This window comes from Castanea sativa, chromosome 2 (assembly GCF_040712315.1).
Source record: "Castanea sativa cultivar Marrone di Chiusa Pesio chromosome 2, ASM4071231v1".
NCBI classification, from domain to species: domain Eukaryota; kingdom Viridiplantae; phylum Streptophyta; class Magnoliopsida; order Fagales; family Fagaceae; genus Castanea; species Castanea sativa.
This window is the reverse complement of record NC_134014.1, coordinates 33,417,366-33,441,815: the sequence shown is the minus strand read 5'-3', so window position 1 is coordinate 33,441,815 and position 24,450 is coordinate 33,417,366. Positions and strand designations below refer to the sequence as shown.

General features: G+C 36.7%; 2 protein-coding genes across 4 annotated transcripts in view; one reads left to right on the top strand and one right to left on the bottom strand.

The window, feature by feature from the left end:
* Positions 1–964: 964 nt before the first annotated feature.
* LOC142623643 (uncharacterized) lies at positions 965–2,976 on the top strand. Its single transcript, XM_075797086.1, has 3 exons — positions 965–1,189; positions 1,362–1,807; positions 2,246–2,976. The coding sequence occupies exons 1-3, from the start codon at positions 1,105–1,107 to the stop codon at positions 2,834–2,836; spliced, it is 1,122 nt and encodes a 373-aa protein (XP_075653201.1). The 5' UTR covers positions 965–1,104; the 3' UTR covers positions 2,837–2,976.
* A 1,356-nt stretch (positions 2,977–4,332) lies between these two features.
* Positions 4,333–24,450, bottom strand: part of LOC142625565 (uncharacterized) — a 44,295-nt gene continuing 24,177 nt past the window's right edge. For 2 of the 3 annotated variants that reach the window (XM_075799195.1, XM_075799197.1), the window contains exons 16-35: positions 24,151–24,409; positions 23,823–24,045; positions 23,348–23,738; positions 22,908–23,063; positions 22,585–22,806; positions 22,208–22,429; positions 20,841–21,494; positions 18,608–18,868; positions 18,167–18,514; positions 16,382–16,794; positions 15,876–16,305; positions 14,260–15,561; positions 13,305–13,565; positions 12,931–13,221; positions 12,368–12,838; positions 6,818–7,249; positions 6,271–6,549; positions 5,484–6,035; positions 5,190–5,399; positions 4,333–4,712 (exon numbers count right to left, since the gene is read on the bottom strand). In XM_075799195.1, coding sequence (XP_075655310.1) covers positions 4,593–4,712; positions 5,190–5,399; positions 5,484–6,035; positions 6,271–6,549; positions 6,818–7,249; positions 12,368–12,838; positions 12,931–13,221; positions 13,305–13,565; positions 14,260–15,561; positions 15,876–16,305; positions 16,382–16,794; positions 18,167–18,514; positions 18,608–18,868; positions 20,841–21,494; positions 22,208–22,429; positions 22,585–22,806; positions 22,908–23,063; positions 23,348–23,738; positions 23,823–24,045; positions 24,151–24,409 — 7,497 coding nt within the window. In that variant the 3' untranslated portion in view covers positions 4,333–4,592. The remainder of the gene's footprint in view (positions 4,713–5,189; positions 5,400–5,483; positions 6,036–6,270; positions 6,550–6,817; positions 7,250–12,367; positions 12,839–12,930; positions 13,222–13,304; positions 13,566–14,259; positions 15,562–15,875; positions 16,306–16,381; positions 16,795–18,166; positions 18,515–18,607; positions 18,869–20,840; positions 21,495–22,207; positions 22,430–22,584; positions 22,807–22,907; positions 23,064–23,347; positions 23,739–23,822; positions 24,046–24,150; positions 24,410–24,450) is intronic. The other variant, XM_075799196.1, reaches the window with a different exon arrangement.

Genomic DNA, 24,450 nt, shown 5'->3' with positions numbered 1-24,450 from the left:
TAGGAGGTAAAATAAAAGTAAAATATTTTATATTTTATATATTTTATAGATAAGGATAATTTTAAAAATGCAAAATTTTTTAGACATATATTATAAAAGAGAAATGTTATGTAAATAAAATTTTCAAAATAAATTATAAGTGACAGGTTGTTATTGGTTATTAGTAGTAAACAAAAAAATAATTTCAATAATGAGTTCAAATTAGCACTTATGATTTGTTATGAAAATGTTGATGCAGCACATGGGACCCACCATGGAGAGCAATTTTTTCGTACTACACAATTATTACTCGATGAATTCAAGGGAGGATTAGTTGAAGAATCAAATGCTTGTCCCGTTTTCAAAAGTTATCATCCAATTTTATTAGTCCAAATCCCAAATTGGAACATTTTTTTTATTCTAGAGATCCATTAACAACACTTTTTATTTTTTAATTCAAAGTGATTTCTCTAATTCATTGTGTGACGGCTTCATTGAGTATTTTGCACATTTTTTTTAAATGATTTATGCATCATTTAAATAAGTTGCATGACTATATTAATAAGATACATTTAATAATAAATGTGAATGACTTTTCATTTCGATCATCATGCACAGATTGGAGAAAAATATTTATTTTTTATTTCCTTTTTTGAATAGCTCTAATGTCTTATCTTTCTCAAAGGAGAAAAAAACAGAAGAAAAAAAAAGGGCCTAATCTCTAAAAAGTTATTTATTGCCCTGCCTAACAATTAAAACCCAAAATTGGACCATTTTTTTATTAATTTTTTTAGGTAAGTGTACAATTCAAAAATTCATATAAAAAAATACAATTCAAAAATAAAACCCTAACGGCTAGTTTTTTACAATCGTGTGAATCGATGTTGCCTCCGCTGGCTCCAACGGTCATATTGACGTTTAAACTTCAAACCCCGTCACCGAACCTCATTATAAAAGCATGTCCACACACGTCTGCCCTAAAAGCATATATTTTGTCTTTCTTTACAAATTCAAATCTTGCATTGTCTCTCTCTCTCTCTCTCTCTCAAACTCTGATCTTTTACGGTGTCCCTGCCAAAACACTCCGTTCAGTTTTAGCCCTTCAACATTCTTGATTCAAATCCTATGGAGACCCCATCATCAATCAGAAGAGTCACAAGGTCACAGGCTTTGGCTGTTTCGAAAAACGACAACAACATTCCCATCTCAAGTGAGTGTTTCTTTTTCTTTTAAACAATCATAGGCTGAAAGAAAATGGGTTTATTCCATTTCTTGAATTGGTTTTTCTCCACACAAAAAGAAAAAAAAAATCAAGAAATTTGATTTTTAGGAAAATGGGTTTCTTTTTTTTTAGTCGTTTTCTTGTTTTGATGGTTTCATAGGAAAGATGGACGATTCCTCTGAAAAGGGTCTCTCGAAATCAAGGCAAAGAAGTGTCAAACAACAGCAAGATCGGTCTGCGTTGATCGACATAACGAATGATTCTCCGATTGTTGGGCTAGCAATGGGGAGCTTGGAGACCCCATCATCAGACATAACCAAACAGAGGAGCAGTAGAGCCAAGAACAACAACACGCCGGGGTCCGGAGAGGCCTTGCTTAGGGGTCAAGTCAAGACCCTCTTGCAGAGAGTGGAAGAAGAGGCCGAGCTTTCGAAGCTCTCTCTCGAAAGCCGTCCTTTTCTTCAAGCCTTTGTCAATTCTCCATCAGGACTTCTTGCCCCAACCCCTGCGAACACACCCCATATCTTGAATTTGTCGGCAGACAACAACAGCGGCTTGGTTTCTACATTGCCTTCTCCGATTGTCGAAGAACAATTTATTTCTCAGGTTGGTTCGACTTGTTAAAAGATTGCAGATTTCAATTGTGTTCTAATTTTACCTTTAATTTTATGTATTTGAAAATATTACTCTCGGATATTTGTTATACCTTTATGGCATTTTTTTCTATACAAATATAGGATTTTATATCAGATCTGTCAATTTTAATGTTCCTTTTCCTGGAATCAAATCTTGACGAAATCAAAATCGTGACTTTTAATTGGGAAATTTAGAAAACTCATTTGGGTTCTGGTCCATCTAACAACTTATCAGGGAAATTGGAAGTTTTAATTATCTATTGAACTTCAGTTTGTTCTGTGAAATTGAAATTTTGTTCACAAAAGATTTTTAATGAAAAAGTTATGACTGGGCTCATGATATTTAATTGTGATTTCATTTAAAATATGAAAATCTTATATGGGCTATTTGTTTTGAAAATCTTGGCAGGTGATCGGAAATATATTCGATGGAAAGAAGCAAGAGAGTCTTGAATCTGAAAAGAGTCTGCTAACCAGGTCTTTACTGCTGGATTTCACTGAGAAATCTGAGAGTCCTGATTCATCAGAATGCTCATCCGTGGTCACTTACCAAGGAGTAGGAGGAGGAAGTGATTTGAAAGAGAAGTCAGCCACAGACGATGATGATGCCTCTCTCTGGTCTATCCAGGTTAATGCAAGTAGTACCCATGATGAAGATGAGGAAGAAGTAATTGAAGAAGAAGAGGAATATGAAGACTATTATGATGAAGACGACGAAGAAATTGAAGGAGTGGAGGAAGATGAAGGTTTGGTTGATGAACTGTGTGAGGGTATTAGCAATATTTTTGTGAATGAGAAGAGAGCAACTCCCAAGTTTGCTGGAAAGCACACAAGGTATGTTTACAACAGTGATGATGAGCTCGTCGGAGAAGAAGTGGAGTGTGCACAACAGAGTGAGGATGTTGCTGGTGGTGTTTCACCTAGTATCATGCGCATGAAGGGCTTGCCCACCCCAAAAGGGAAGCATGTGCGTTTTCCTTTGGAGGAGGAAGATAACTGAAGTGGAAGTTTCTGATCATATTCTGACAATGGTTGGTTGTCTTTCTTGACACCATCTCGGGGGCTTTATCATGATTAGTATATTCATCTTTTTGTTGTATCTCAAAAGAAAAAAAAAATCACCTTTTTGTTTTGGATTCTTTTTGTGGTTGGGGGGGGGGGGGGGAATGACAGAAGCTCATATGACCACAAATGCTGTAGCGAATGTTCAAATAATACATTGATTGAATGAATGATGAGTATTTTTGAGATTGAGACACCGTGTGATGGACGGATTGATACATCAAGTTAATGAAAAGAATATTCCATTCTCTTACATGAAAGGACCATGATTAATTAGTGTGTGAGAAGTGAGATCCACACCAAAGACCAATTCAAGTTTAGATTTGAAGGCAAACTTTGTTAAAGTTTGGGCATATTCTGGATTTTTTCTATTCTTTCAATTCTCGGAAGCGGGAGAGTTTATTTGAACTGTTATGATTTTTTCTTCTCTTTTCTTTTGTTGAAATTCTGGTTTTGGGTGGAAATGTTATGATTTAGGTGATTTGTATCCATAATATTTGGTTGAATACCGTGTGGAAAATCTGAGTGCTTTTGAATTGAGTAACACACGTGTGATATTTGTGAAATTTTGGGTAATGGTTCAAAGTTTTTTTTTTTTTTTTTTTTTTTGAGAAAGCAAAATAGATTTTAGTTTTAAGGTTAGTGCTTTACAGAGCAATAATGTGCAACTTTGGAGGTAATCTTTTTGAGCAATGGACTCACTTTTTGAGCAATATCTGTGTAATGTAATAAGCATACCACTTTATGTAGAAGCTAGGAAGAAAGTTATGAGAGTTAGAGAGAATGAGGGCCGTTTAGTAAGAAATTTCTAATAACGTCGTTATTGTTTTGTGAAAATATGTTTAGATAAAAAAATGTGTAGATAAAAAAATGTTTTTTTAAACATTAAACTGTTGTTTATACGACAATAACAAACACCCCCGGGATTGTGCAGGCCGTCAGTAGTTGTGTCCTGGGTATTTTTCGTTTTTGTAATGTTGTTCTGTTTTGCCTCAATGAACAATATAAGGGTGATAGGAAAAAAACAAAGCAAAATTTTGACACTCAAAGATTCAGTACTCACCCCAAAGACAGAATCAATAACACTTTTGGATCAAAACCCAAATGGTTAACGAAACTTTAAAATTTCATCACCTTGTTCCCTGCTTAATCTGCCAGATGTTAGCCTCCATCTTCTCCTCAGTTTCCTTGCTTGAAATACCCAAAGGATTCCAAGCTAAACAGGTGTCTAAGATCTCAGTTGGGTAGCATTTTGCTTTGTATAAGTGAGCTCGCGTGAGAGGGTTCTGTGGAGAGGGTGTTTGATTTGTTTTTTGTTGTGTTTTTGGCATAAAATGTGTTGGTCTAATGGCAAGTGGGGGGTGGGTTACAGATCACTAATGGAAAGGATCACAAGTAAGTAGAGTGTCAAAAATTAAACCTGAGTAAGTTGAATTTCGGGCAAACCAAAGATCAGTAAGTTGTGTAATTTACCCATAATTTTATATTTATGCTGTTGAATTTTCTTAGCATATAATATATAACTCCAAAAATACAAGTTCAAATTGATTGCCGGCATCAAAACCAATGTCAATATACAGACATTTCCAGACTGGGCAGTAATATGTACATCATATTTACAATGGAAATTTGCTATCGACATTCCAACAGAGCCAACCATCCAATCACCAGCTCTACATACTCCAGTACTCAAGTCAAAACCAGGGATGCCATGTTGGATCCATCATGCACAAGTTCCTTGGGGTTAAGGCTGCTTCAACCAACTCAGTGACACCCCTCTGCACTGACTGTGGTGGCTCCATGGTGTTCTCCTCCTGAGTGCAGGTAGAAACACAACAATAATCAGAGGTTTATTATGAAACAGAAGAAATACAACACGAAATGAGATACAAATAAAGCGCATATGCCAAGTCCATCATTGTTGTGGGCACAACGAAGTGAAAAACACCCTGACATGTGTCTCTGTGGATGCATGTGTGCACAAGTAGCCGGAGAAAGTAATGCTGAGAAGTGAGAACATTTCCAATCATGTAACTGATTAAATTCTGCACCACTCTCCCCCTCAACTTAAAAGGAAAAAGAAACGAAAGAAAGGCACAAATAATAATTTTTCTTAAAAAAAAAAAAAGTTATAACAATTAAATCACAGATTTCTTTGCTCTCCACCCTTCTCTTATCTTGAACATCTAAACAAAGATATGTTAACATCCCTATCCTTTTTTGTCTGTCCCATTCACTCTTCGTTCTATCATTTGTATCTCTTAAAAACTACCAAACAGTGTGGGGCTTACCTCTTCAGAAATATACTGTGGGGCTATCCCATTAATCCGGCCAATAACATGCTCGACATTGGTTGTAACCTTCTGTTTAAATTCAATGGGGTTCATACTACTTCCTCCAGCAATAGGGGCTAGGGGCATGCCAAGTGGTCTTCTCCAAGACCAAGACAGCAGCTCATCACGGAAAAACATAGCTAATTGATGCCATAGATGCTGACTTTGCTGCAATATGGAAAGCATGGAAACATGGTGATTAATAAGTTAATTTAACTATCACAAGAGACATATTTCTTTAGTAAAACTCACTTTAGGTGAAACCACAGCCTGTGCCGCAGCACACATAGCAGACACAATAAGGCCTTCCACTCCAAAATTGGAGAAGAATGCTTGCATGTTCCTTGTCAGACGAAAAGGTACAGGCTCATTGAACTCAATCATTCCATTTGCATCATATGCAGGATGAAAATCTGTTTGAAATATTTTCCCAGTGTTCTTAGCAAATAATATTTTGTTCGGGGACCTTCCCCCAATTTGTAGCATGAAAGACATGAAACTTGAAAGAGCCAACTGAATGGCAAATTGCTTTTTGAAAGCCCACATATGGTTGCCGCTCAGCAGAGTCTTGTACATGTATTGAGAGAAGATGCTGTCAGTTACATAACTTCTTGTTATTTCACCATAAGCTTGGAGACGGAGATCTACAATAGCCTCTGGTGAGATTTGTCCAGATATAGCTTGGTTCAATTGCTCCTTGAAATAGGTGATGGGCAGATCTGCCTCTCGGTCATTCCTTGCACAGTGGTTCTCGTACACCTCAAGGAAGGTGCTGTACATCAAATCATCTTCTACCATGCGGACCTATTCATGAAGTGATCAATTATTAGGATACATACTTTCCTTTAGTGATCCAAAACTGAATCAAGAAAAGGAACCCAAATTTTTATTGGACCAACTATTTGCAGGTCCTACAGTCCTAACACATGTAACGCTACTACTAATTTATTTATTAATACGTTAAATAAGTTTGTCATATTAACAGAGGACAGGGAGAGTGCAAAAAGGAAATCAGATTTTTATACAAGAAGCTTATAACCTGAGACCAAACGGGAATTATAATTGGTGTGTGAATACAGATGTGACGGCGTCTTGATTCCTTGTGTTTATCAAACATTTGGTTCATCACCCGGAAAAGCTGCAATATGCGTTCATCACTTCTAGCATTAGGGGTCAAAGATGTCTGGACAATAAAATGACGTTGAGAGCCATCTGAGCCAATTAGTGTCAGACGCCGAAAACTACTTCCATGCCTTCGCACAATTGGAATATCAGCTCCAACCCTGTCCAACTTTACTGTATGATCGGGTGCAATTTCCTGCACGACGCAGTGTTTTCATAAGAATAGCAAAGTAATTAAAGAACAGTATGATGTATGAGCCAACTTTAAGCTTTGACTTGTCTTTGTAAAAATATAAGTAAGAAAATCATTTTGGTCAACTAGAAAAATATATAAAATTCACCCCACCCATCCACACCCCCCCCCCCCCCCAAAAAAAAACCAACTCCATTAATTCTAAAATCACACAAATAAGTCAGGGATTCTGCTGACAGAACCAAAATATGCACGCACTGATTTAATTTACCTGATCACTAAAATACTGTCCAGGAACCTCAACATCAACCACATGGAAGTCACGAAGCACCCTGCTTTCCTCTTCCAGTTTCAAGACAGCTGGAAACCTATCCTCAACATTGCTCTGGAGAACATTTTTCCAATGTTTCAATCGCTCGGTCAGTTCAGAAAGGGTGGCTGGGAAAGTAGCTGTGCTTTCTGGATCAAGATCTCGTTCAAAATCCTGTTTGTACTCTCTCACAAAATCAACGTGTTTAACCACAGCATCTGCCGAGAAGCAAGCCTTACAAACACCAGAAAGCTCCTTCTTGAGAGATTGGGGAACCTCTGCTGTAGTAGCAGTTGGGTACTTGTAACAGCGGTGGAGCAATGCATTAACCACTGCTAGAAGTCTCTCCTCTGGCAGAGTTACAAACCTTGAACCAATTTCAGTAAGCAGAACCTACAAAAAATGGAAAGTTTAGTTTATACCAGTTAGTTGCCCATAGTTAAAGCAGTATACAATTCAGAATACTCAAAAGTCTTTTACCAACATTACTGAATAAGTAAAACTGTGGCAAACAAAGAAGATAATCCCTTTCCCTTTTCTAAAATCTAGCACTCTAAGTCTCTCTCTTGGGAGCTCTGCGGTGCTGCAAGGAAACTATTGGCTGCCTTCAGGAAATCACAGTTCATGTTTAAAGGAACATTCTTTGGTAATGTCTCATCTCCTCTTTGCTGACAATACTCTCATTTTATGTGACACTGATCTTGATCAGCATTTACTACTCCGTATGGTGCTCATCTGGTTTGAGGCAATTTCAAGTTTAAAAAAAAATATGGGTAATTCAGAGTTGGTTCCGGTGGGAGCAGTTCCAAACATTATGCTATTGGTGGATCTGCTAGGATGCAAGCAAGGTTCGCTTCCTATGAAATACTTGGGTCTTCCTTTGGATGCTAACTTCAAAGGGAGGATGATATCAAATCCAAGAGAGGTAGAGTCAATTTTAATTATGAGTACTCTATCGAGCTTGCCTACCTACTTCCTCTCTTTATTTTATGGGGGAAGAGACTAAATTCAATATCTACTTAAATGGGTGACTGTTTGTGCTCCACTTTCTTCAGGTGGTTTAGGTATTATAAGATTGAGACTGTTTTATGAAGCTTTGTTAGGGAAATGGTTGTGGCAATTATGGTCTTGAGAGGGATGCTCTCTGGGGAAGAGTGATTGACGTAAAGTATGGAAGTGAATGGGGAGGGGTGGGGGGCCGGGAGTGCGTACTAGCCCAGTTCTTGGCCTTTATTTAGTTTGTGGAGAAGCATTACACATGGTTTGGCCTTCTTTGTCATGTCACATTCAATATGAAGTTGGGGATGGACCATGTGTGAAATTTTCGCAAGACGGACGAAGGGGGGAGAGTTCTCTTGCTGTATGCTACCCGAGTTACTTAGAATCTGCCGTAACAAGAAGGCAAGTGTGCCAGATTTTATGCAGTTCATCAATGGGGTTCTTCGGATTTACACTTCGTACAGGCCATACAAGACTAGGAATTGGAGTCCTTGACGACCTTCATAGTACCATTTACGGTACAATAATTAGGGGATTGGGGAGGATAAGATGTGCTAGAAACTAGACAAAAAAAGGGCTTCAAGGTTGGTGAGGTTGGTGTTATTACTGATTTCTAGGTGTTGCTGCTATTACTAGTGATCCTTTCCCTTGGAAAATCATATGGAGATTAAATGTCCCTCTGAGAGTAGCATTCTTTGTATGGACTGCAACTTTGGGTAAAATTTTGACAATTGACAATTTACGGAAGAAAAAGGTAAGGATTAAAGATTGATGTTATATGTACAAATGTAATGGTGAATCTGTCGATCACTTTTTGCTACAATGCCCTATTGCTTCAAACTTGCAGTCCTTGATTTTGGGTTTGTTTGGAGTTTATTGGGACCTGTAGAGCTTTCAACTTGCTGGCAAGGTCAATTTTGTCGTCATCAGAATGGTCATATTTGGATGGTTATCCCCCATTGCTTGATGTGGTGCATCTGGAGGGAAAGTAATAGCAGGAGTTTTAAAAATACCGAAAGTTCTACTCCAATTTCAAGTTGTTCTTTTTCATAACATTATTGGAGTGGTTGTCAGCGTTGAGGAATCTTTCTTTATTTTCTATTGTTGATTTATTAGATTTATGCAATTTTTGTAACTGACTATTTACCCTAGTAAACTTTCTGTATATTTGAGTGACTCCTTTTTTCTGATTTATATATATTTTTATTACTTATAAATAAATAAGCTCATAACATTCCCTCAAAGTGGATATGATGGCGCAACAATAGCATGGTTAGTGAAACAATAAGTAAGAAGTACATGGTAGTTAATTAGGTTTTATATATTTTATTGTTGGGTATGGGCCATAGGTTTTCTTTCATTAATAAGTAAGTCTTATTTAGTTTATTTAGTTTATGGGTAGCTTTGATTTAATTCAAATAGGGTTTGGTTTACCATTCAAAGTAGAAGTCCTGGCCTTACTAGGAGAAGTTAAGAATAATGTCTATGTAAGTTTTTTATTATACTCAAACAAGCTAGAGTTGACTAATAAAATTATTGAGTCTTTTGAGCATAGAGGCACACTGGCCTTTGTGAATTCTTTTCTTCCTCCTCCTCTCTTCTTTCTTTCTTATCTTCTTATTTTATTTCTCTTTGCTATTGTTCATGGGTGCTGCTCATACAGCCCCTAAAGTCCTAAACACCATAAAAATCTATCCTTTACTTCTTCCTTACACCCCAAATCAAGCACTTTCATTTACCCATCAAAACCATAAATCCCCACATACTTTCATGTATTATTGTCAAAACGTGAATCGTATCGTAAATTGATTTTTGATTTTTCCGAATCGTGTATCGAACCGTATCATAAGATACACAAACACTTAATAAAATTTATAAAAAATTATAGATATAGATATATAAAGGGTATATTCATTATAAATTTTGAATATATTCAACTAACGACTAATTTATTCATCACTAATGTAATAATATTTAACAAGCTAACTAAATAAATCAAACTAGCACGTGTTTATAATATACTTATTCAAATTGCTTAAGTTCAAATGTGATAATATATTACAAATGACCCAAAAATAATAATTTATTTTCATCATATTCAAAAATAATAATTTATTTTCATCATATTGCCTAATTAACCCCATCTAAGTCAACACTATCATCATGCTTATCATTTTGCAAACTTATTTCTTCAGTAATCGTCATTAACATTTACTATCTCTCCTTATTCTTTTTATTTTAATAATTTTTTTATACAAAAATTTCTTCTTGGACTTATAACAATAATGACAAAAATAAAAAATAATTATATTGTTAATTAATATCTTAGTCAAAGTCTAGAAAATAAATTTGTAAATATTAAAGTGAAGTGTAAGTGTGTACTATGCTGTCCAAATTTTGTAGGGGAAAGAAAGGAAAAAAAACTTATGAATATGTTACTTTATTAGGCTAAATTAAGTATCCTAATAATTGTGTTAAAAACAAGTCTAACAACTGTTAGATTCAAACAAAAGTACCAATTTTAACAAAAAAATTCTCATTTTAAAGTTTTTTTTTATGTATCATACGATACGTTTGATTTTATGATACAACATGATTTAATACGATACACTGTATCGTACGATTCATGAGCACTTACAATACGCCGATATGATATGGAACTTTTTACACATGATACAATATGTATCGTACAATACATATCGCGTATCGTACAATACTGACAACTATGTTTTCATATACCAAATAGCCATCAAATAACCCATCAAACCACCTTTAATTTCCTATCACAACTTCATAACCCTTTCTTCAGCAATTCTAAACCTCAGATCCACAAATTCACCTCACCCTATACCCACCACAACCACATGTAGACAAATTCCCCAGTTGGTCCTACATTAGGATAAGGCTATGGGTCAATGATTCCAAATGGTTTGGATCAAGACTATGCAAAGCTTAAGCTAAGCATGGGGAATCAAGAGCTTCTCAAGATTGACTCAAAAAGGTTCCAACTTTCACTTCTATGGGAAATTTGGATTCATTAAAAGTTCTTGAGAGACATGGGAGATGATTTGAAGTGGATTGGGTATATGAGTTGAAGGATCATTAAACTCCATTGCTTTTCAAGAATTTTCGTGATGGGTATAGGGCCCTCCATTTGATTGGATCAATCAACTCCATTGTTTCTCAAGAATTTTTATGATGGGTATAAGGCCCTCCATTTGATCAGATCACTCAACTCCATTGTTTTCAAGCATTTTCATGACAGGTATAAGGCCCTCCATCTGATCCTCTGTAGTAATCGTAAAGCCTCTTCCAGGAATTATTGGAGTTTACATAGTGGGTGTTGATGTGAGGTGGTTCGTATTTCTAAAGGCAAAGACAAAACAGGGTGACATTACGTGCAACTCCATTCCTGAAGACAATTGTAGTTTTGGATAGATTTGAATTTGGTGGAAAGTGGAGGAAATGTTTGGTTCAGCATTTCAAAAATTCAATTCTTAATCATAGTTCAAGAGGATTAAGACAAGAAGATTCTCTATCCCTTTTCAACTTTTTTCATTTTCAGTACAAAGATTCCCAGAAGGATGTTAAACAAAGTTGCACGGTTCAATAACTTAGCTGGGTTTTAGGTTGGGGACATAGCAAAAGGGCTATGGAAACTTCCCGTCAGCTTTTAGCTGATGATACAATTTCGTTTGGTGATGCTTGGTTGTTTTTTATGTGTTTTTCCTTATTTTGCAGAAATGTCAGGACCAAGTGTTAATCTAAATAAAAGTGAACTAGGTGATGTGGGCAACAAAGCAAGTCTCAGAAGTGGGTTGAAAGGTGGGGTACTCTACCTACAGTATATCTAGGATTGCATTAGGGTTCATCCTTTGAAGCAAGAACAGTTTGAAATGCAATCAAAAAGCGGAAAAAAGACAGATTGGAAGAAGCTTATTTATCAAAAGGAGGAAGTTCGCTCTTACTAAAAATACATTATCTAGCCTACACATGAATTTTATTTCACTCCACAGCATCTATTGATGATGCTAATAGATTAAAATAACTTCAAAGAGATTTTGTGGGGTCAATTGAGTGATGAAAACAAATTTTGTTTGGTTGACCAGAATGTGGGGTGTACACTACAGCAATGATTGTGGAGGTTCGACTTGAAAATATCTTTTATTGGAACAAACCCAAAAAAAATCCACTACTCTAGAATGAGGGTACCACAAAGGGTCTGTTTGGATGCCGCTTATTTTGCTAAAAACTGAAAACAATAAAAAATAATAATAATAATAATAAAGTTACTGTCCACAAAGAAGTTACTGTTCATAAGCCTAAATGGCGCTGTCCAGGAAAAAAAAAAACGCAAAATGCAGGATGCTTTTCAGCTATCCAAACGCTCATTAAATAAAGTTCAATTTTCGAGAGTAACATATCTGAACAGTTTGTATTAAAAATTTTGAGCCACATAATAAAAAGGAAATCAATAGATTAACTCAAGAAATTTAATATGGAAATCATTACCTCAAGTTCACTGGCCAAATTAGTGTGCTTGCTTCTAAGAGCCTCCATTATATCTTTTGCAGCATCAAATGCACCAGCAGCAGAAGCTACCAAACCCAAAGCACCACTACGCCTTAATGCATTTTGACCACCCTCATTGATGGTTGAAGTACTTTGTTGCATAGATTGGTCATTTCCTGCATGCACACTGCTCTCTGTGCCTGACCTTTCCGGTTCTTGCCCATGAGAGTTTCCACCATCATGAGATCCAATTCCACCACTTGATTGAGAGCCTTGATGAACTTGATTGTCTGAAGATACACCGTGACCCTGTACTCTTGTACTTCCATCAGCCAAGCCAAGAGAACCAGCAGTAGTGCCAGAAACACCTTGCTGCATTCTTTGCTGGGCCATTGCGATTCTGCTTAGTTCAGACTTATTTGCAACATCACGCCGTTCAAGCAAATATGTGCGCAGCCAGAAGTACAGAGCCTGCATATTAGTGATAAGAGAATCTCAAGAATATTATCAGAATAAAGCACCATACTGAATCTATATATAATACACTAATAAAAAGTTTTCACCTGTGGAAATACAGTGGCAATTTTAAGTAGAACAAGTTTGCAATGAGGAGCCTCTGTCCTCTGCAGGGAAAGTAAGAGTTGTGGAATCCAAGAAAGCCAAACCCAGTGGGGTATGTGGTCCAAGTATTTATCAAATGCCTTCCCAACAGGCTCATTGGGAGTATCAAAGCTGAGAAGATACAGAACACGAGCTAGATGGCTTCTTGAGTTAGATACACCAAATTTGATACCTTGTAGAAAGCAGCTAACAGCGTATTCTAACCAAGTCTCTTCATTTGTTTCTTTATAAGCCTATAAGCATAAGATAGCAATTCAGTATTTAAAACAAGTCATCAATAACACCAATGACATAACAAGTAGATGGAAATGTATACCATGTCACAATAATTGCCCCAGCTTATCCATCCTTTAGGCAAATTTTTGAAAAGGTTGATGGCAGTAGAATACGAACTATTGGCATTTTCAGAGTCATTTAGCTTTAACAGGAAATCCCCCTTTAGGCGAAAAATTTCTGCTTTGTGTTTCACAGGAAAATATTCTAAATTAGTGCTGTTTATCAGATTGAGACCATTGGTAAGCTCCCCCTTCATTTCCAGAAGAGCCTTTGCATGTTCTCTTATCTTAACGAATGCCTCCTGCAAGCATGCAACAGAAAATTGTGAGACACCTATTTCTGCCATCACTCCCCAAGACTAGAGAGATTTGAAGTCCAGAACACGAGGAAATGTAAGTTAGAAAACTATTAACAAACTGCTTAATAGTTGACAAACAAAGATGTAAGATAAAGAGGGAAGGAAATCTCCATTCTCCTTGCCCATCCATGATGTTCAAGATCACTACAGGGCATGTCTGGATATGGTTGCAAATTACCATAAAATCCACCCAAAGAATGAAAAAAAACAACTATCTGACCTAGCTTCCAATCACCAGAGAGACTTGAAGCAAAGAAGAAGAGGGTAAGGAAAAAGTTTGGTAATAGTTGATAGAGATGTAAGCACAGAAAGGCAGAAAACTCTACATTTCTATGCCCACCAAGGAGATTCAAAATGACCACTAGACATGTCTAAGCATAAAAGCAAACCATTGGACCTAAAAATTATACCTGGTTTGAAAAAGTAAAATTTTATTATTCCTGGACTAAAGTCGATTGCACAGATAACTTCACTTCAAAGTTATCTTCATTGGCCACAAATTCTGCAAAGTGGACCAATTTAATGAAGAATGCTTGAACTAATCAAAAAGCTACCAAGAATGGGGCAGAGAGGACACAGTTCTTTTTACCTCTCCTGAGCTAATCCAAAAAAAAAAAATGTTAATAGTTTCTATTACCTGCACTTCCATGGTTGCATGACCATACATCTTTTCAAGTATTGTCACACAAACATCATAAAGGCCTTGCTTACGAGCAATGTGAGCAAGCCTGTTAACATTCCATGCTTTGTCACGATAACCAAGGTGATGAAGTTGTGGATTTGTGGCGGCAAGATCCTTGAATGCATCTATGACTGCATTATACATTTCATTTCTCCATTGAATCAAATCGCACCAAACAGACATATTATCCCATTCATTTGGAGTTCTCAGCCTCCAAGTCTCAAGGATGTCTTTGAGATCAGCATAAAGATTTCCATGTACACCACCACCAACAGAATTTCCAGAGAGTTTGTTACCATTCGCAAGGTCCACAAGGATTCTAGCTGATTCTTGAACTTCAACTAGCTGCTGGAATTGCTGTAAAAGAGGAATCCTAGCATGAACAGACATTTCCGGCAACTGCCACCATTGCTCCAAAGCAAGATCGACACCTTTCCCCAGTATGTTTTCAGCATCCCCCACACCATTTGTGCTTCTGTCGTGAAGAGCAAAGAAGGCTTGAATCAATCGAAGTTTTGGAGTTTCTTCTACTTGAGCCTTCGGAATTACATGATCCTTCATATATGCCCAATCAGGCAACTTCCAAAGACTGTCAAGTAGTATTTCATAATTCTCAACACTCTTGCCAAAGTCCACCAATGCATCCCACTGACTAAGTTGACTGGCACAGGACAGCCATTGCTCTTCCCAAAGACACATCTCAGCCTTTGGTACCGTGTTGTTATATGTGCCTTGAGTTGCCTTAACCATGGCTTGGTAAAAGAGGCTTTGGGCACGCTGCCAGTAACCATGCTGGACTAGAGAAATCCCAGCCCTAGTTTCTGCTGTGATTGATCTTTTCTTCCATAACCCACACCTCATATCTTCTTCATTAAGCAAACGATAAAGTTCAGCCAGAGACTCGGAGCACTTTGTGTCATTCATGAACAACATGACATGACTTTCTAGCAAAGCCAATGCTATGTGCCATGCATTGTATGTCTTTCCAATATATTTAATGAGCTCACTAGGCATCCTGGGTTGAGGGTGGCTCAACTGAAGCCCTTCTAGGAGTGCTTGCACAACATTTGGCCTGCTGGCTTGTTGCTTCTTGTGATAATCTTTTGAAAGGAGAGTAATCATTGGTTTAGCTAGTGCTACCTGCTCGTCCTTATTCAAGGTCACCCAGACAATGGGAAATACCAACACCCATAAATGGTATGCAACATTAGCATCGGTATGAGCCAGCTCTCTCAATGGAATAACAAGATCAGCAACCTGAAAGAAGGAATTAAAAGGTCAACTTCTAATATGATGGGTGAAATGCATTAAGTAGATAAGAATCTAGACAGCCTACCAACAGCAAGATAGAAAAAACAAGCTCAGAAAACAATATCGTACCTTTTCAGTCAAATGTTGCTATCTTAACAGACAATGCAAGTGCACCATACAGACATAAAAAAGATACAACATGCTTGGAGACTACAAAACAACCATAGCTCACTTCTACAAACTAAAATGGGAAATCTATTATCTAATCCTTAAGCACAATACACTGTGGACCTAAACGGTCTAATTGTAATTGGTATTACCTTGAGTTTGCTCATCTCATTTAAAAACTGTGCATGCTTAGAAACAAGGGCATCAAACGTTAGAGGCGCATCCCCAGGGCCCTCTGAAACATCAGGAACCTGATGCTGCATCCCAGAACTATCTGGAAGAGGACCTGAAACCATAAGTGACGGCACCCTAGCTGAGTTTGGAGCTAGTGTAATAGGTTTATCCTCAACTAAGATTGCCAGAAGAAGGTCAAGGCCTTGCTTGAGCCAAAAGACATCACTCAAAGCTTCCCAGTCCTGGAGTTGGATAATAAACTGCAGCCTTGTGAACAATGATTTCCCAAGAGATTCATGATAAAGTGAGAAAAATTTCATCCTAATTTCAGGATCTCTTGCCCGTAAACCAAGCATGAATTGCCTTTCCACTTTCATAAACACATCTTGACGAACGAGCAGGGGCAATCTGGAAGTCAATCAAAACATTATATAAAAAACATGGTGCAAAAAATATACAGGCTGATTTAAACTATATTGCTTACTTATTCGAATCAGCACAAGTTCCATAAACAAGCTGTAGGTATTTCTTATCCCACTCTTCCAGAGCACTTGGAGAAAAATTTTGTTTATCAACTTGTGAAAGCTTCTGAAGAAAAGAAACTATTTCCTTCTGAGTAAGAAAAGAACTCGATGTGACTGATGTGCCTGGTTTGCCAAAGTCATCTTCAATCCACCCTTTTACCACGTCAAGTATGCAAAGAAGCACGCTAGAATCAGTACCTTTCTCTGAGAGCAAGGTATTCAAGATTTGAGTTATGGATTTCTTGCAATCTGGAACAAGCATGACCCTCTCACTTATAAGCTTCAAAACTGAGTTTAGATTAGAGATGACTACACCAACATCAGCACCTTGACGAGAAGAAGTGACAGCAGAATCAGGATCGGTTCTCTGACCCTGGATATAAATGACAGTTTACTTAAATGTAATTCAATAACAACAAGAAGAAGCCATAATCCCAAATTTGGTTAATGTAATTCAACAAATGAAAAAAAAATCATGCCAAGTAAAAACACTAATGTGTAAAATTAATCATGCCAAGTAAAATCATTCTAGTGAACAAGAATTATAAGGCATTTAACCTTGAACTTGCAAATAAGAACTTCTCCCAAGACCCCATGAGCCAGATGGACAACTACGACAGGACATCAACTGGGATGAATATTATGCCAAATTTGGTAAACATAACCACCATGCCAAATCAAATCATACTTGGGTCATACACATCAAAATGAACCTACTCCGCACATCAGGCCATTAGCCTCAGACTAGCACGAATATTGACCATTGATCGAAACGTATCCTCATCCATTCACATATTACAATCTTCACAATTAACAGATATAACAAATATCTAATAATTCGCAAAAGGTCAGCAGATCACTGGAATCTCTTTTATCCACTCAATTTTTAACAGTCAAAAGATATCTGAAATAGTTTGCATTACCAAAAGTGATTCAAGTGAATGAAATTAATACAATGAAGATTCCACTTTTCTCAAATTAATGTTGTGACCCTTCACCTTATATGAATCTTATCCAAAACTCCTTCCACTTTTATTCGAGAAACCCAAACCCATTACAACCAGAGTGTTTATTTCATTGTGCTTAGAAGGGGTAAACATAAAATCTAGTTCACCACATTCAAGTATTGATGAACACTGAAAGGCCACTATATTTAATTCTTTCTTTTTTTTTATAGATTAATAGTTGGGGGTGGGGGGATTTGAACCTTAGATGTCTCTGTTGTAAACACCAAAAGCCAAAAGGTGTTAATTGAGTTACAAGGCTCTTGGCCACATATTTAATCCTAGCATAAATGGAAAATTATCAAACATTCAATTCCTATCATCATTAATAATATCTAAACCACGTGCTAATACCAAAAATGGGGAAAAAAAAATTATCCAAACTATTTTAAGTCACATAGATTTTTGTAATAATAAGTAAGAATGAGAAAGAGAAAGAAACGGTGGGTAAAGCTAATAGAATGCCTAGGACTTTTGTAATATTACTAATATTAGAAATATTTTAGCAATTAAATTGTATAATCACACTAATCAGCTCAGGTTCAGGATCCCATTTCCTAAAAACTCAAACCAATCTCAAAACCCCTTTTAAAAACATAGAGCCATCCTATTAGGATTGGGACAGGTCTGCAACCCCACTAAACCCATCCCACTAACATTCGTAAAAAATTTGACCTCCCAATTGAAAACAGGGTTTACAAATGAGAAAAATAGGGATATAATGAGAAAATAGGGGCATACTGGTCTTGGATGAGAGCCTGCTGATGATCCCATATCTCGTGCCAGGCGTTGCAGTATACGAACCAAGAAGTTAGGATCAACGAAGTTCTTCTGTACCTCTGTCAAGGTTTTAATGACAAGCAGAACAAAGCTAATTGAATTAGCAGTATTATCCTCATTTGATGCTTGAGGAGCTGTGACAATATGAATATGCTTCTGAATCAGTTCGTCAACCTTCTGATACAATAGTTTAACATCTTGTGGTGTAGTGGCTGCTTCTAGGGGAAAAGCAACAAAGACCATCTTCAACAGTGAGCACAAGGACTTCCCAGCATCTAACATTTTATACTTGAAGCAGGGTTCAAGAATCTGACAAAACAAATACAAAAATAGTATCAATGTTGAAATATGAAAATTTAGTCACTAGACCTATCAGTAGAACTATTGGGAGCAGTGTCATACTTGAGAAATCTGATTAATATTATTTCTAATGAACAAATGTGGCTGCTTCTCCAAAACCTTGTTCATTACATCTAAGCCTTGTGCGAGAGCTGTGGAAGGGTCCTTTGACTGAGATGGTTGAATGCTGCTCAGCAGCTTTTCTAAATAATTGAATTTAACATTAGCATTAGGCCACACTTCTAAGGCTTGTGAAAGTAGCTCTAAAGCTTGTTTGTACATTATACTTGCTTCCTTGTCCTTAGGCTCAATGACCAAGGCAACCTGATCCCAAAAAGACAGGTAAAAAGTTATAAATAATCATCGGAATGATTGAAATATAACAACACTTCAGACAAATCAATGAAGAACTGTAATAAATCATGTTAAGAACTTAGCCCACTTTTTAGTCCTTTAAAAAAAAATCGGAAACAAACTTTTATCACATTCATATTGTTCTATTAAGTTCAAAAAAAAAATTCAATGTGAGACTCCCAGCACTGGGGCACCAAAAGAAAGACAGCATGTGCCTGCGATGGTAACTCTTCTTCATAAGCGCATTCTCTGCTTTGACTAATTTTTTTAAGGAAACTTCCATGTTAGATACTTCTTTTAGATAAATGCCACGTGAGATACCTCATATACATGTTAGACATGTACCATGTTTAATCTGTATTTGTTTAATGGATTCAACCCAACAACTGTAGGCATAACATTAAAAAAATAAATAAATTCATGGTAGTTACATGTAAAGTAATAAACTGGCACTAAAACAAAGTCAATAAATAATAGATTCCCCAAAAATTTGGGGTCAGCTATGAATTCTCAGCAGAATATTTGCGGCCGGCCACATGTATTTTATCCGTCATTGTATTCTGTACAAAATCAGACTCTGTGTTACCCCCAAAATAAACATGTCATTTTCTACTATTTCAAGTTTTTAGGTCTCTCTCTAAGTCGTTCCATTCCCTTGACTTGAATCAAATCACTCTTCCTTTAATTTCTCTCATTTGCATATCACAACCATTTCAAGCAACTCTCCCTTGTCTTTTCATTCATAGGCGTCTTCCCTATATTTAAATGAATTTCTTGAATTTGTATCCTATCTCTCTTTATTCTTCCACGTATCCATTTTAACATTATTATTTCAAATACACTCCTTTTAAAAACATGTTGCTTCTTAATAGGTATTCTAAGTTACACATCTCCACTTCATCCACCCAGTGTTTTATGATTTTAAATCTCTCCTTTCTTGTGAATTATTGATCCAAAATATCAAAAGCACCCACTTTTTGGCATCTATTGACCATCAAGTTTTATAACCCCTTCATCTTTGATTCCTCTTGTACGAGTCTTACACCTAAATAACCTAAAGCCTTTAGATTTTAAAACATCCCTCTAGATGTCCAACTTGGCGTGATTCCATCTCTAATTTTATCCATTAAACTTACCACATAACCTCTCTAGGTATTCTATCATATGCTCTCTGTATAAACAAAAACTATATTCTTTATCCGTATCAATAGAAACTATATGGAGATCTTTACAAGGTTCTCTAAGTAAGAAAATTGCTTCCACGGTAGACCTCCCTAACACTTAAACCAACTTATTATCTGATATTAGTTTTGTGTCTTAACCTACGTCGAACTACTCCTCCTGAAATTTCATGATGTGACTCAAGCTTAATTCCACAATAATTTGTACAGTTTTGAATGTCTTCTGTTCTTGTATATATGTACTAAAGAGAATTTCTTCCATTCACTAAGTATTTTTCTAATCCTTAAAATCTTATTGAAAGGGTCTGTCAACCATCTCAGACTCACATCACCTAAGCACTTCCAGAACTTCAATGGGAATTTACCAGGTCCCATGACTTTTCCCATTTTCATCCTCCCCCATACATCTTTTAACTTGGATATCCTAATTCTTCAAAAAAATAACCTACAGGTTCATCATCAATTGGATTACTCAGTTCACTCCAATTTCTAGTATGGTTTTCATTAAATAATAGATTACACTAGAGAAATTACACATTATACAAGAGTGTAAAGCAAGTACTACATAAATATATTATTTTTAGTGCAAAAGGTGCAAACAAGCAGCAGATCAATAGGTTAAAAAATTTAAATCCATGAGGCGTTTTAACCGAAAGCAAAACTACAATCAAACTGTAAAAGACATAGATCTTTTTTTTTAATAAGCGCGTCATCAATATATCTTAGTCATAGATGAAAGCACAAGCTGACAAAAGCCTCACCCTAATAAGAAAATTGATAATCATTTCTTCCATAGCAGCATTTGGCTTGAATTCTTCATCAGGTTGGCTAGCAGATCCAGGGGTTTCTATGTTAGGGATTGACGATGCACCACCAGGTGACATGACACAGAGGGATTGGAGACCAGGCTCAAGTTTTACTCGCTTTGTTGAATCCTCAGGGAAAGTAGACCCATCCACTGAACGCTTAGGATCAGCACCAGCAGAACCAGAATTAAATCCATCATTGTTCTGGCTGGGTACATCACTATCAGTAACTACTTTCATTTCATTTTGCCTTTGCCTTTCCCAACCAACCACCAATCCAGCAAGTTCAATGGCAAGACGCCTGTTTTCTGCCGTGGTGTTATATGGCAACCCAAGGCGACTGAGTGAATTCACCATCTGCGGTACAAATTGTGCTCTGCAGCTGTAGAAGAGATCTGAATGGCGGACAATGAGCTGGAAAATGTGAATCAAATTAGGAATAGAGTGACCTTCCTCAACCAGAATTTTTTTTGTGTACCGTATCCAAATTGGCATACGAGAATCCCCAAGAGGCAACCTTCGAGGTAATGCTGGCATAAGTATATCAAGGGCCTGCTTGACTAGCATTTTATTTTCAGGTTGGCAAGTTCTAAGAAGTGCTACAAAAACCTGCAGTTTCAAATATTGGGCAGGTTACCATTTCATTGCATAGCTATAAATTTTAGAAACATTTGCATAGCTAACATGTTTCATATTGCAATAGAAAATAACATTCTAGAAAAACCACAATTATTCCAGATTTTACAGGAAGATGAAAAGATTACAATTATACATGTCAACTCATAAGCGGTTTGAACACACCTAACATCAACATCCCCTCCTCCCCCCCCTCCAAAAAAAAACACACACACACACAAAATATATCTACATATATATGTACGTGTGTGTGTGTGTGTGTGTGTGTGTTTTAAAAGATTCTACTATTTCACATGAGGATGGGACAATGGGCCAAGGGTACATTCTGAACACTCCCCATACTGACATTATTAGTTTACAGCATCAGAAAGCTAATCCCAGGGCAGAAAAATAGTCCATTAAAATTTTTAAATGATGTGAACTTTGAGCAAATTAAACAACGAGATAAATAAGTTGCACACCAAAAAAGGGTACATTCTGAATACTCCCAATACTGAAATTATTAGTGTGCGTATCAGAAAACTTAATTACAGAGCAGAATTTTTTTTTTTTTTTTTTATAGGTGATTACAGAGCAGAAAAATAGTCCAGAAAATTTCTTAAATGATGCAAACTTTGGGTAAATTAGACAATGAGATAAATAACTTGCACTAATATATTCCATTATGATATAAATCACAGCCATACCTGAAGAATAATTTTTTCTGGGGCCTGATAGGCCTCCAAGAAGTGGCAAACATTCACAAATGCCCACTGCTTACTGGCACTATCTTCACGCTTGAGATGATTCCAGCCAAACTTGATCAGCTCTTTCCTATGATGGACAAGGTCATTCTGAAGATACTTAAGAAGCGAAGTGGCCAGCTGCAAAAGTTCTATTCTCAAAGGTTCATCATATTCAGCAGAAACCTACAAAAGGGGTGCAAAATATTTGAGATACATTTTAAAAGAATCACATTGTAGAAATCAAATTGACAAATAATTTTTATTCAATTAATTATAAACAGGCTCACAAGAAAATTTCATGGAACACATAAAAGTTGTGGATGAAGTCAAGAAAGCACCTCTTCTGGAGGATCAAGAAGTTTGTCAACAATTGTTTTTATAATAGTAGGGTCAACAACCTCCCAACTTTGGCCATTTTGGAAAGCATGAGCGAGCATTGGAAGAATGAGCATTTGCATGACAACAACCAAATGATCATGACCAAGTTGTTTTGATTGGAAAAGGTTCAAAAAGTGCAAGAGAAGTGCTTTTTTCATGTTAGGTGGATAACCTTCCGCAACCTGAAAATGATTGTTTACACTAGTAAGATCAGACAAATAACTAGAATACAAGGGAAAACTCTCCCAGGATTTAAAAAAATCGGATCCAAGAATCAAAGTACCTCAATGATATAAAACTCCTTCAGAAAAGTATAATCAATGCGAGTATGAAAAAGGAAGATGGAGAGTATATCGAAAAGAACATTGACTTCGGTTTTGTCGTGTCTCAAATAATTCAGGAAGCATTTGACAAGCCACTTGCTTTCTTTCACCTGTATCTCAGTAATCACGACAAGTCTCAGAGTCACCAATCAATTGACAAACATTACATAAAAAGTCCACGTATAAAAATGAAAAATGGTAGATACTCAATAATGTGATAAGTTAAAAGTAAATCGGATAGCTCTTTCAGTGACAAAAGAACAAGGTTTTATTAGAAAACGATGAACAAGAATCAACTATGATTTTGAAATTGAGAGGTAAAAGATTATCTGAAATCACCCACTAGAAAAACAACAAAAGAGCAGAAGTTTCACAATTGTGTAAAATGAACTATACTTACTTGCACTAAGTTCAGTTCCTGTTCTTTATGCAAACGAGATATCCTTGCAGGTGACTTCCAAACAAGTACCAAGGTATCAAAGACCAAACGATTAGTCTGCAACCAGCCAGGTATCAATTTTACCAAAGTTTTGACAAGTCCAAGTCCCTGAAAATAAGCATCTGAAGTTGCACTAGAGGGGGCAGATGCTGGATTAGAACTATCAGGTAACGGAGTAACAAGGCCATCATCACCTAATATAGCAGCAGATGTACTTGAAGATCCCGGAGTCATAACCACATCAGATTTTGGTGAATATTCAGGGAAGGCACTTGCCAGTATCTTCTGTGGTGACTTTGCAAGTTCATCTCTCAAGGGCTGACCTGCATCTGATCGGATTATATACATAAACCTGAAAAAAAAAAAAAAGAGAGAAGGAAGAAGTCAATATATGTTCCATATCAGAAATTGACTTAGATATACCAGTAAACCTTACCTCCTGAAGTATTTTGGTTGACTTAATCGAGCTAGAAAATAGTCAACGGCAAGCGATGCATATCGATTTAAAAATTTAGTGAGGGGAACACGGTATGGACTGTTAATCTCACTGTATACTTGTCCTGGGGGAAGTGCTCCTTCCAATTCAATTGTCAAGGTCACAAGTTCATCAAGAAACTTTGAAGCAGCTAAGGGAAGCAAGTGGAAAAGCTCAATAATAGCTGCATAAAGCATAAAAACCAACATGATGTCATCAGTACAATCAAGTGAGAGTTTGTATAGTCTATAACTCTTTGCCATAAGCAGATAAAACCTAGATGCATTACCTGCTGCAATTTTTGGTTCTTCACCAGCCTTCCATGACTTCTGACTCTGTGCAAGCTTTTCTGGCTCCAACCATTTCTTAAGGTGCTCTAACAACTTGCCACCCAAGGTAACATTAAACCAATTGGACAAAAGTTCAAGCAAGCGAGCCAGACCTTGTAGAAGAGGCATGCTGAGGTTCTTGGTATGTGCCAAGTTGACTAAAATAGGCCTGAGGCTGCTCTGCAGAAGTTCTTTGGGCATTCTTTGTTGATTGATAACCTAAATGACAATGACCAATAGAGTGAGTAAATTCCAAATGT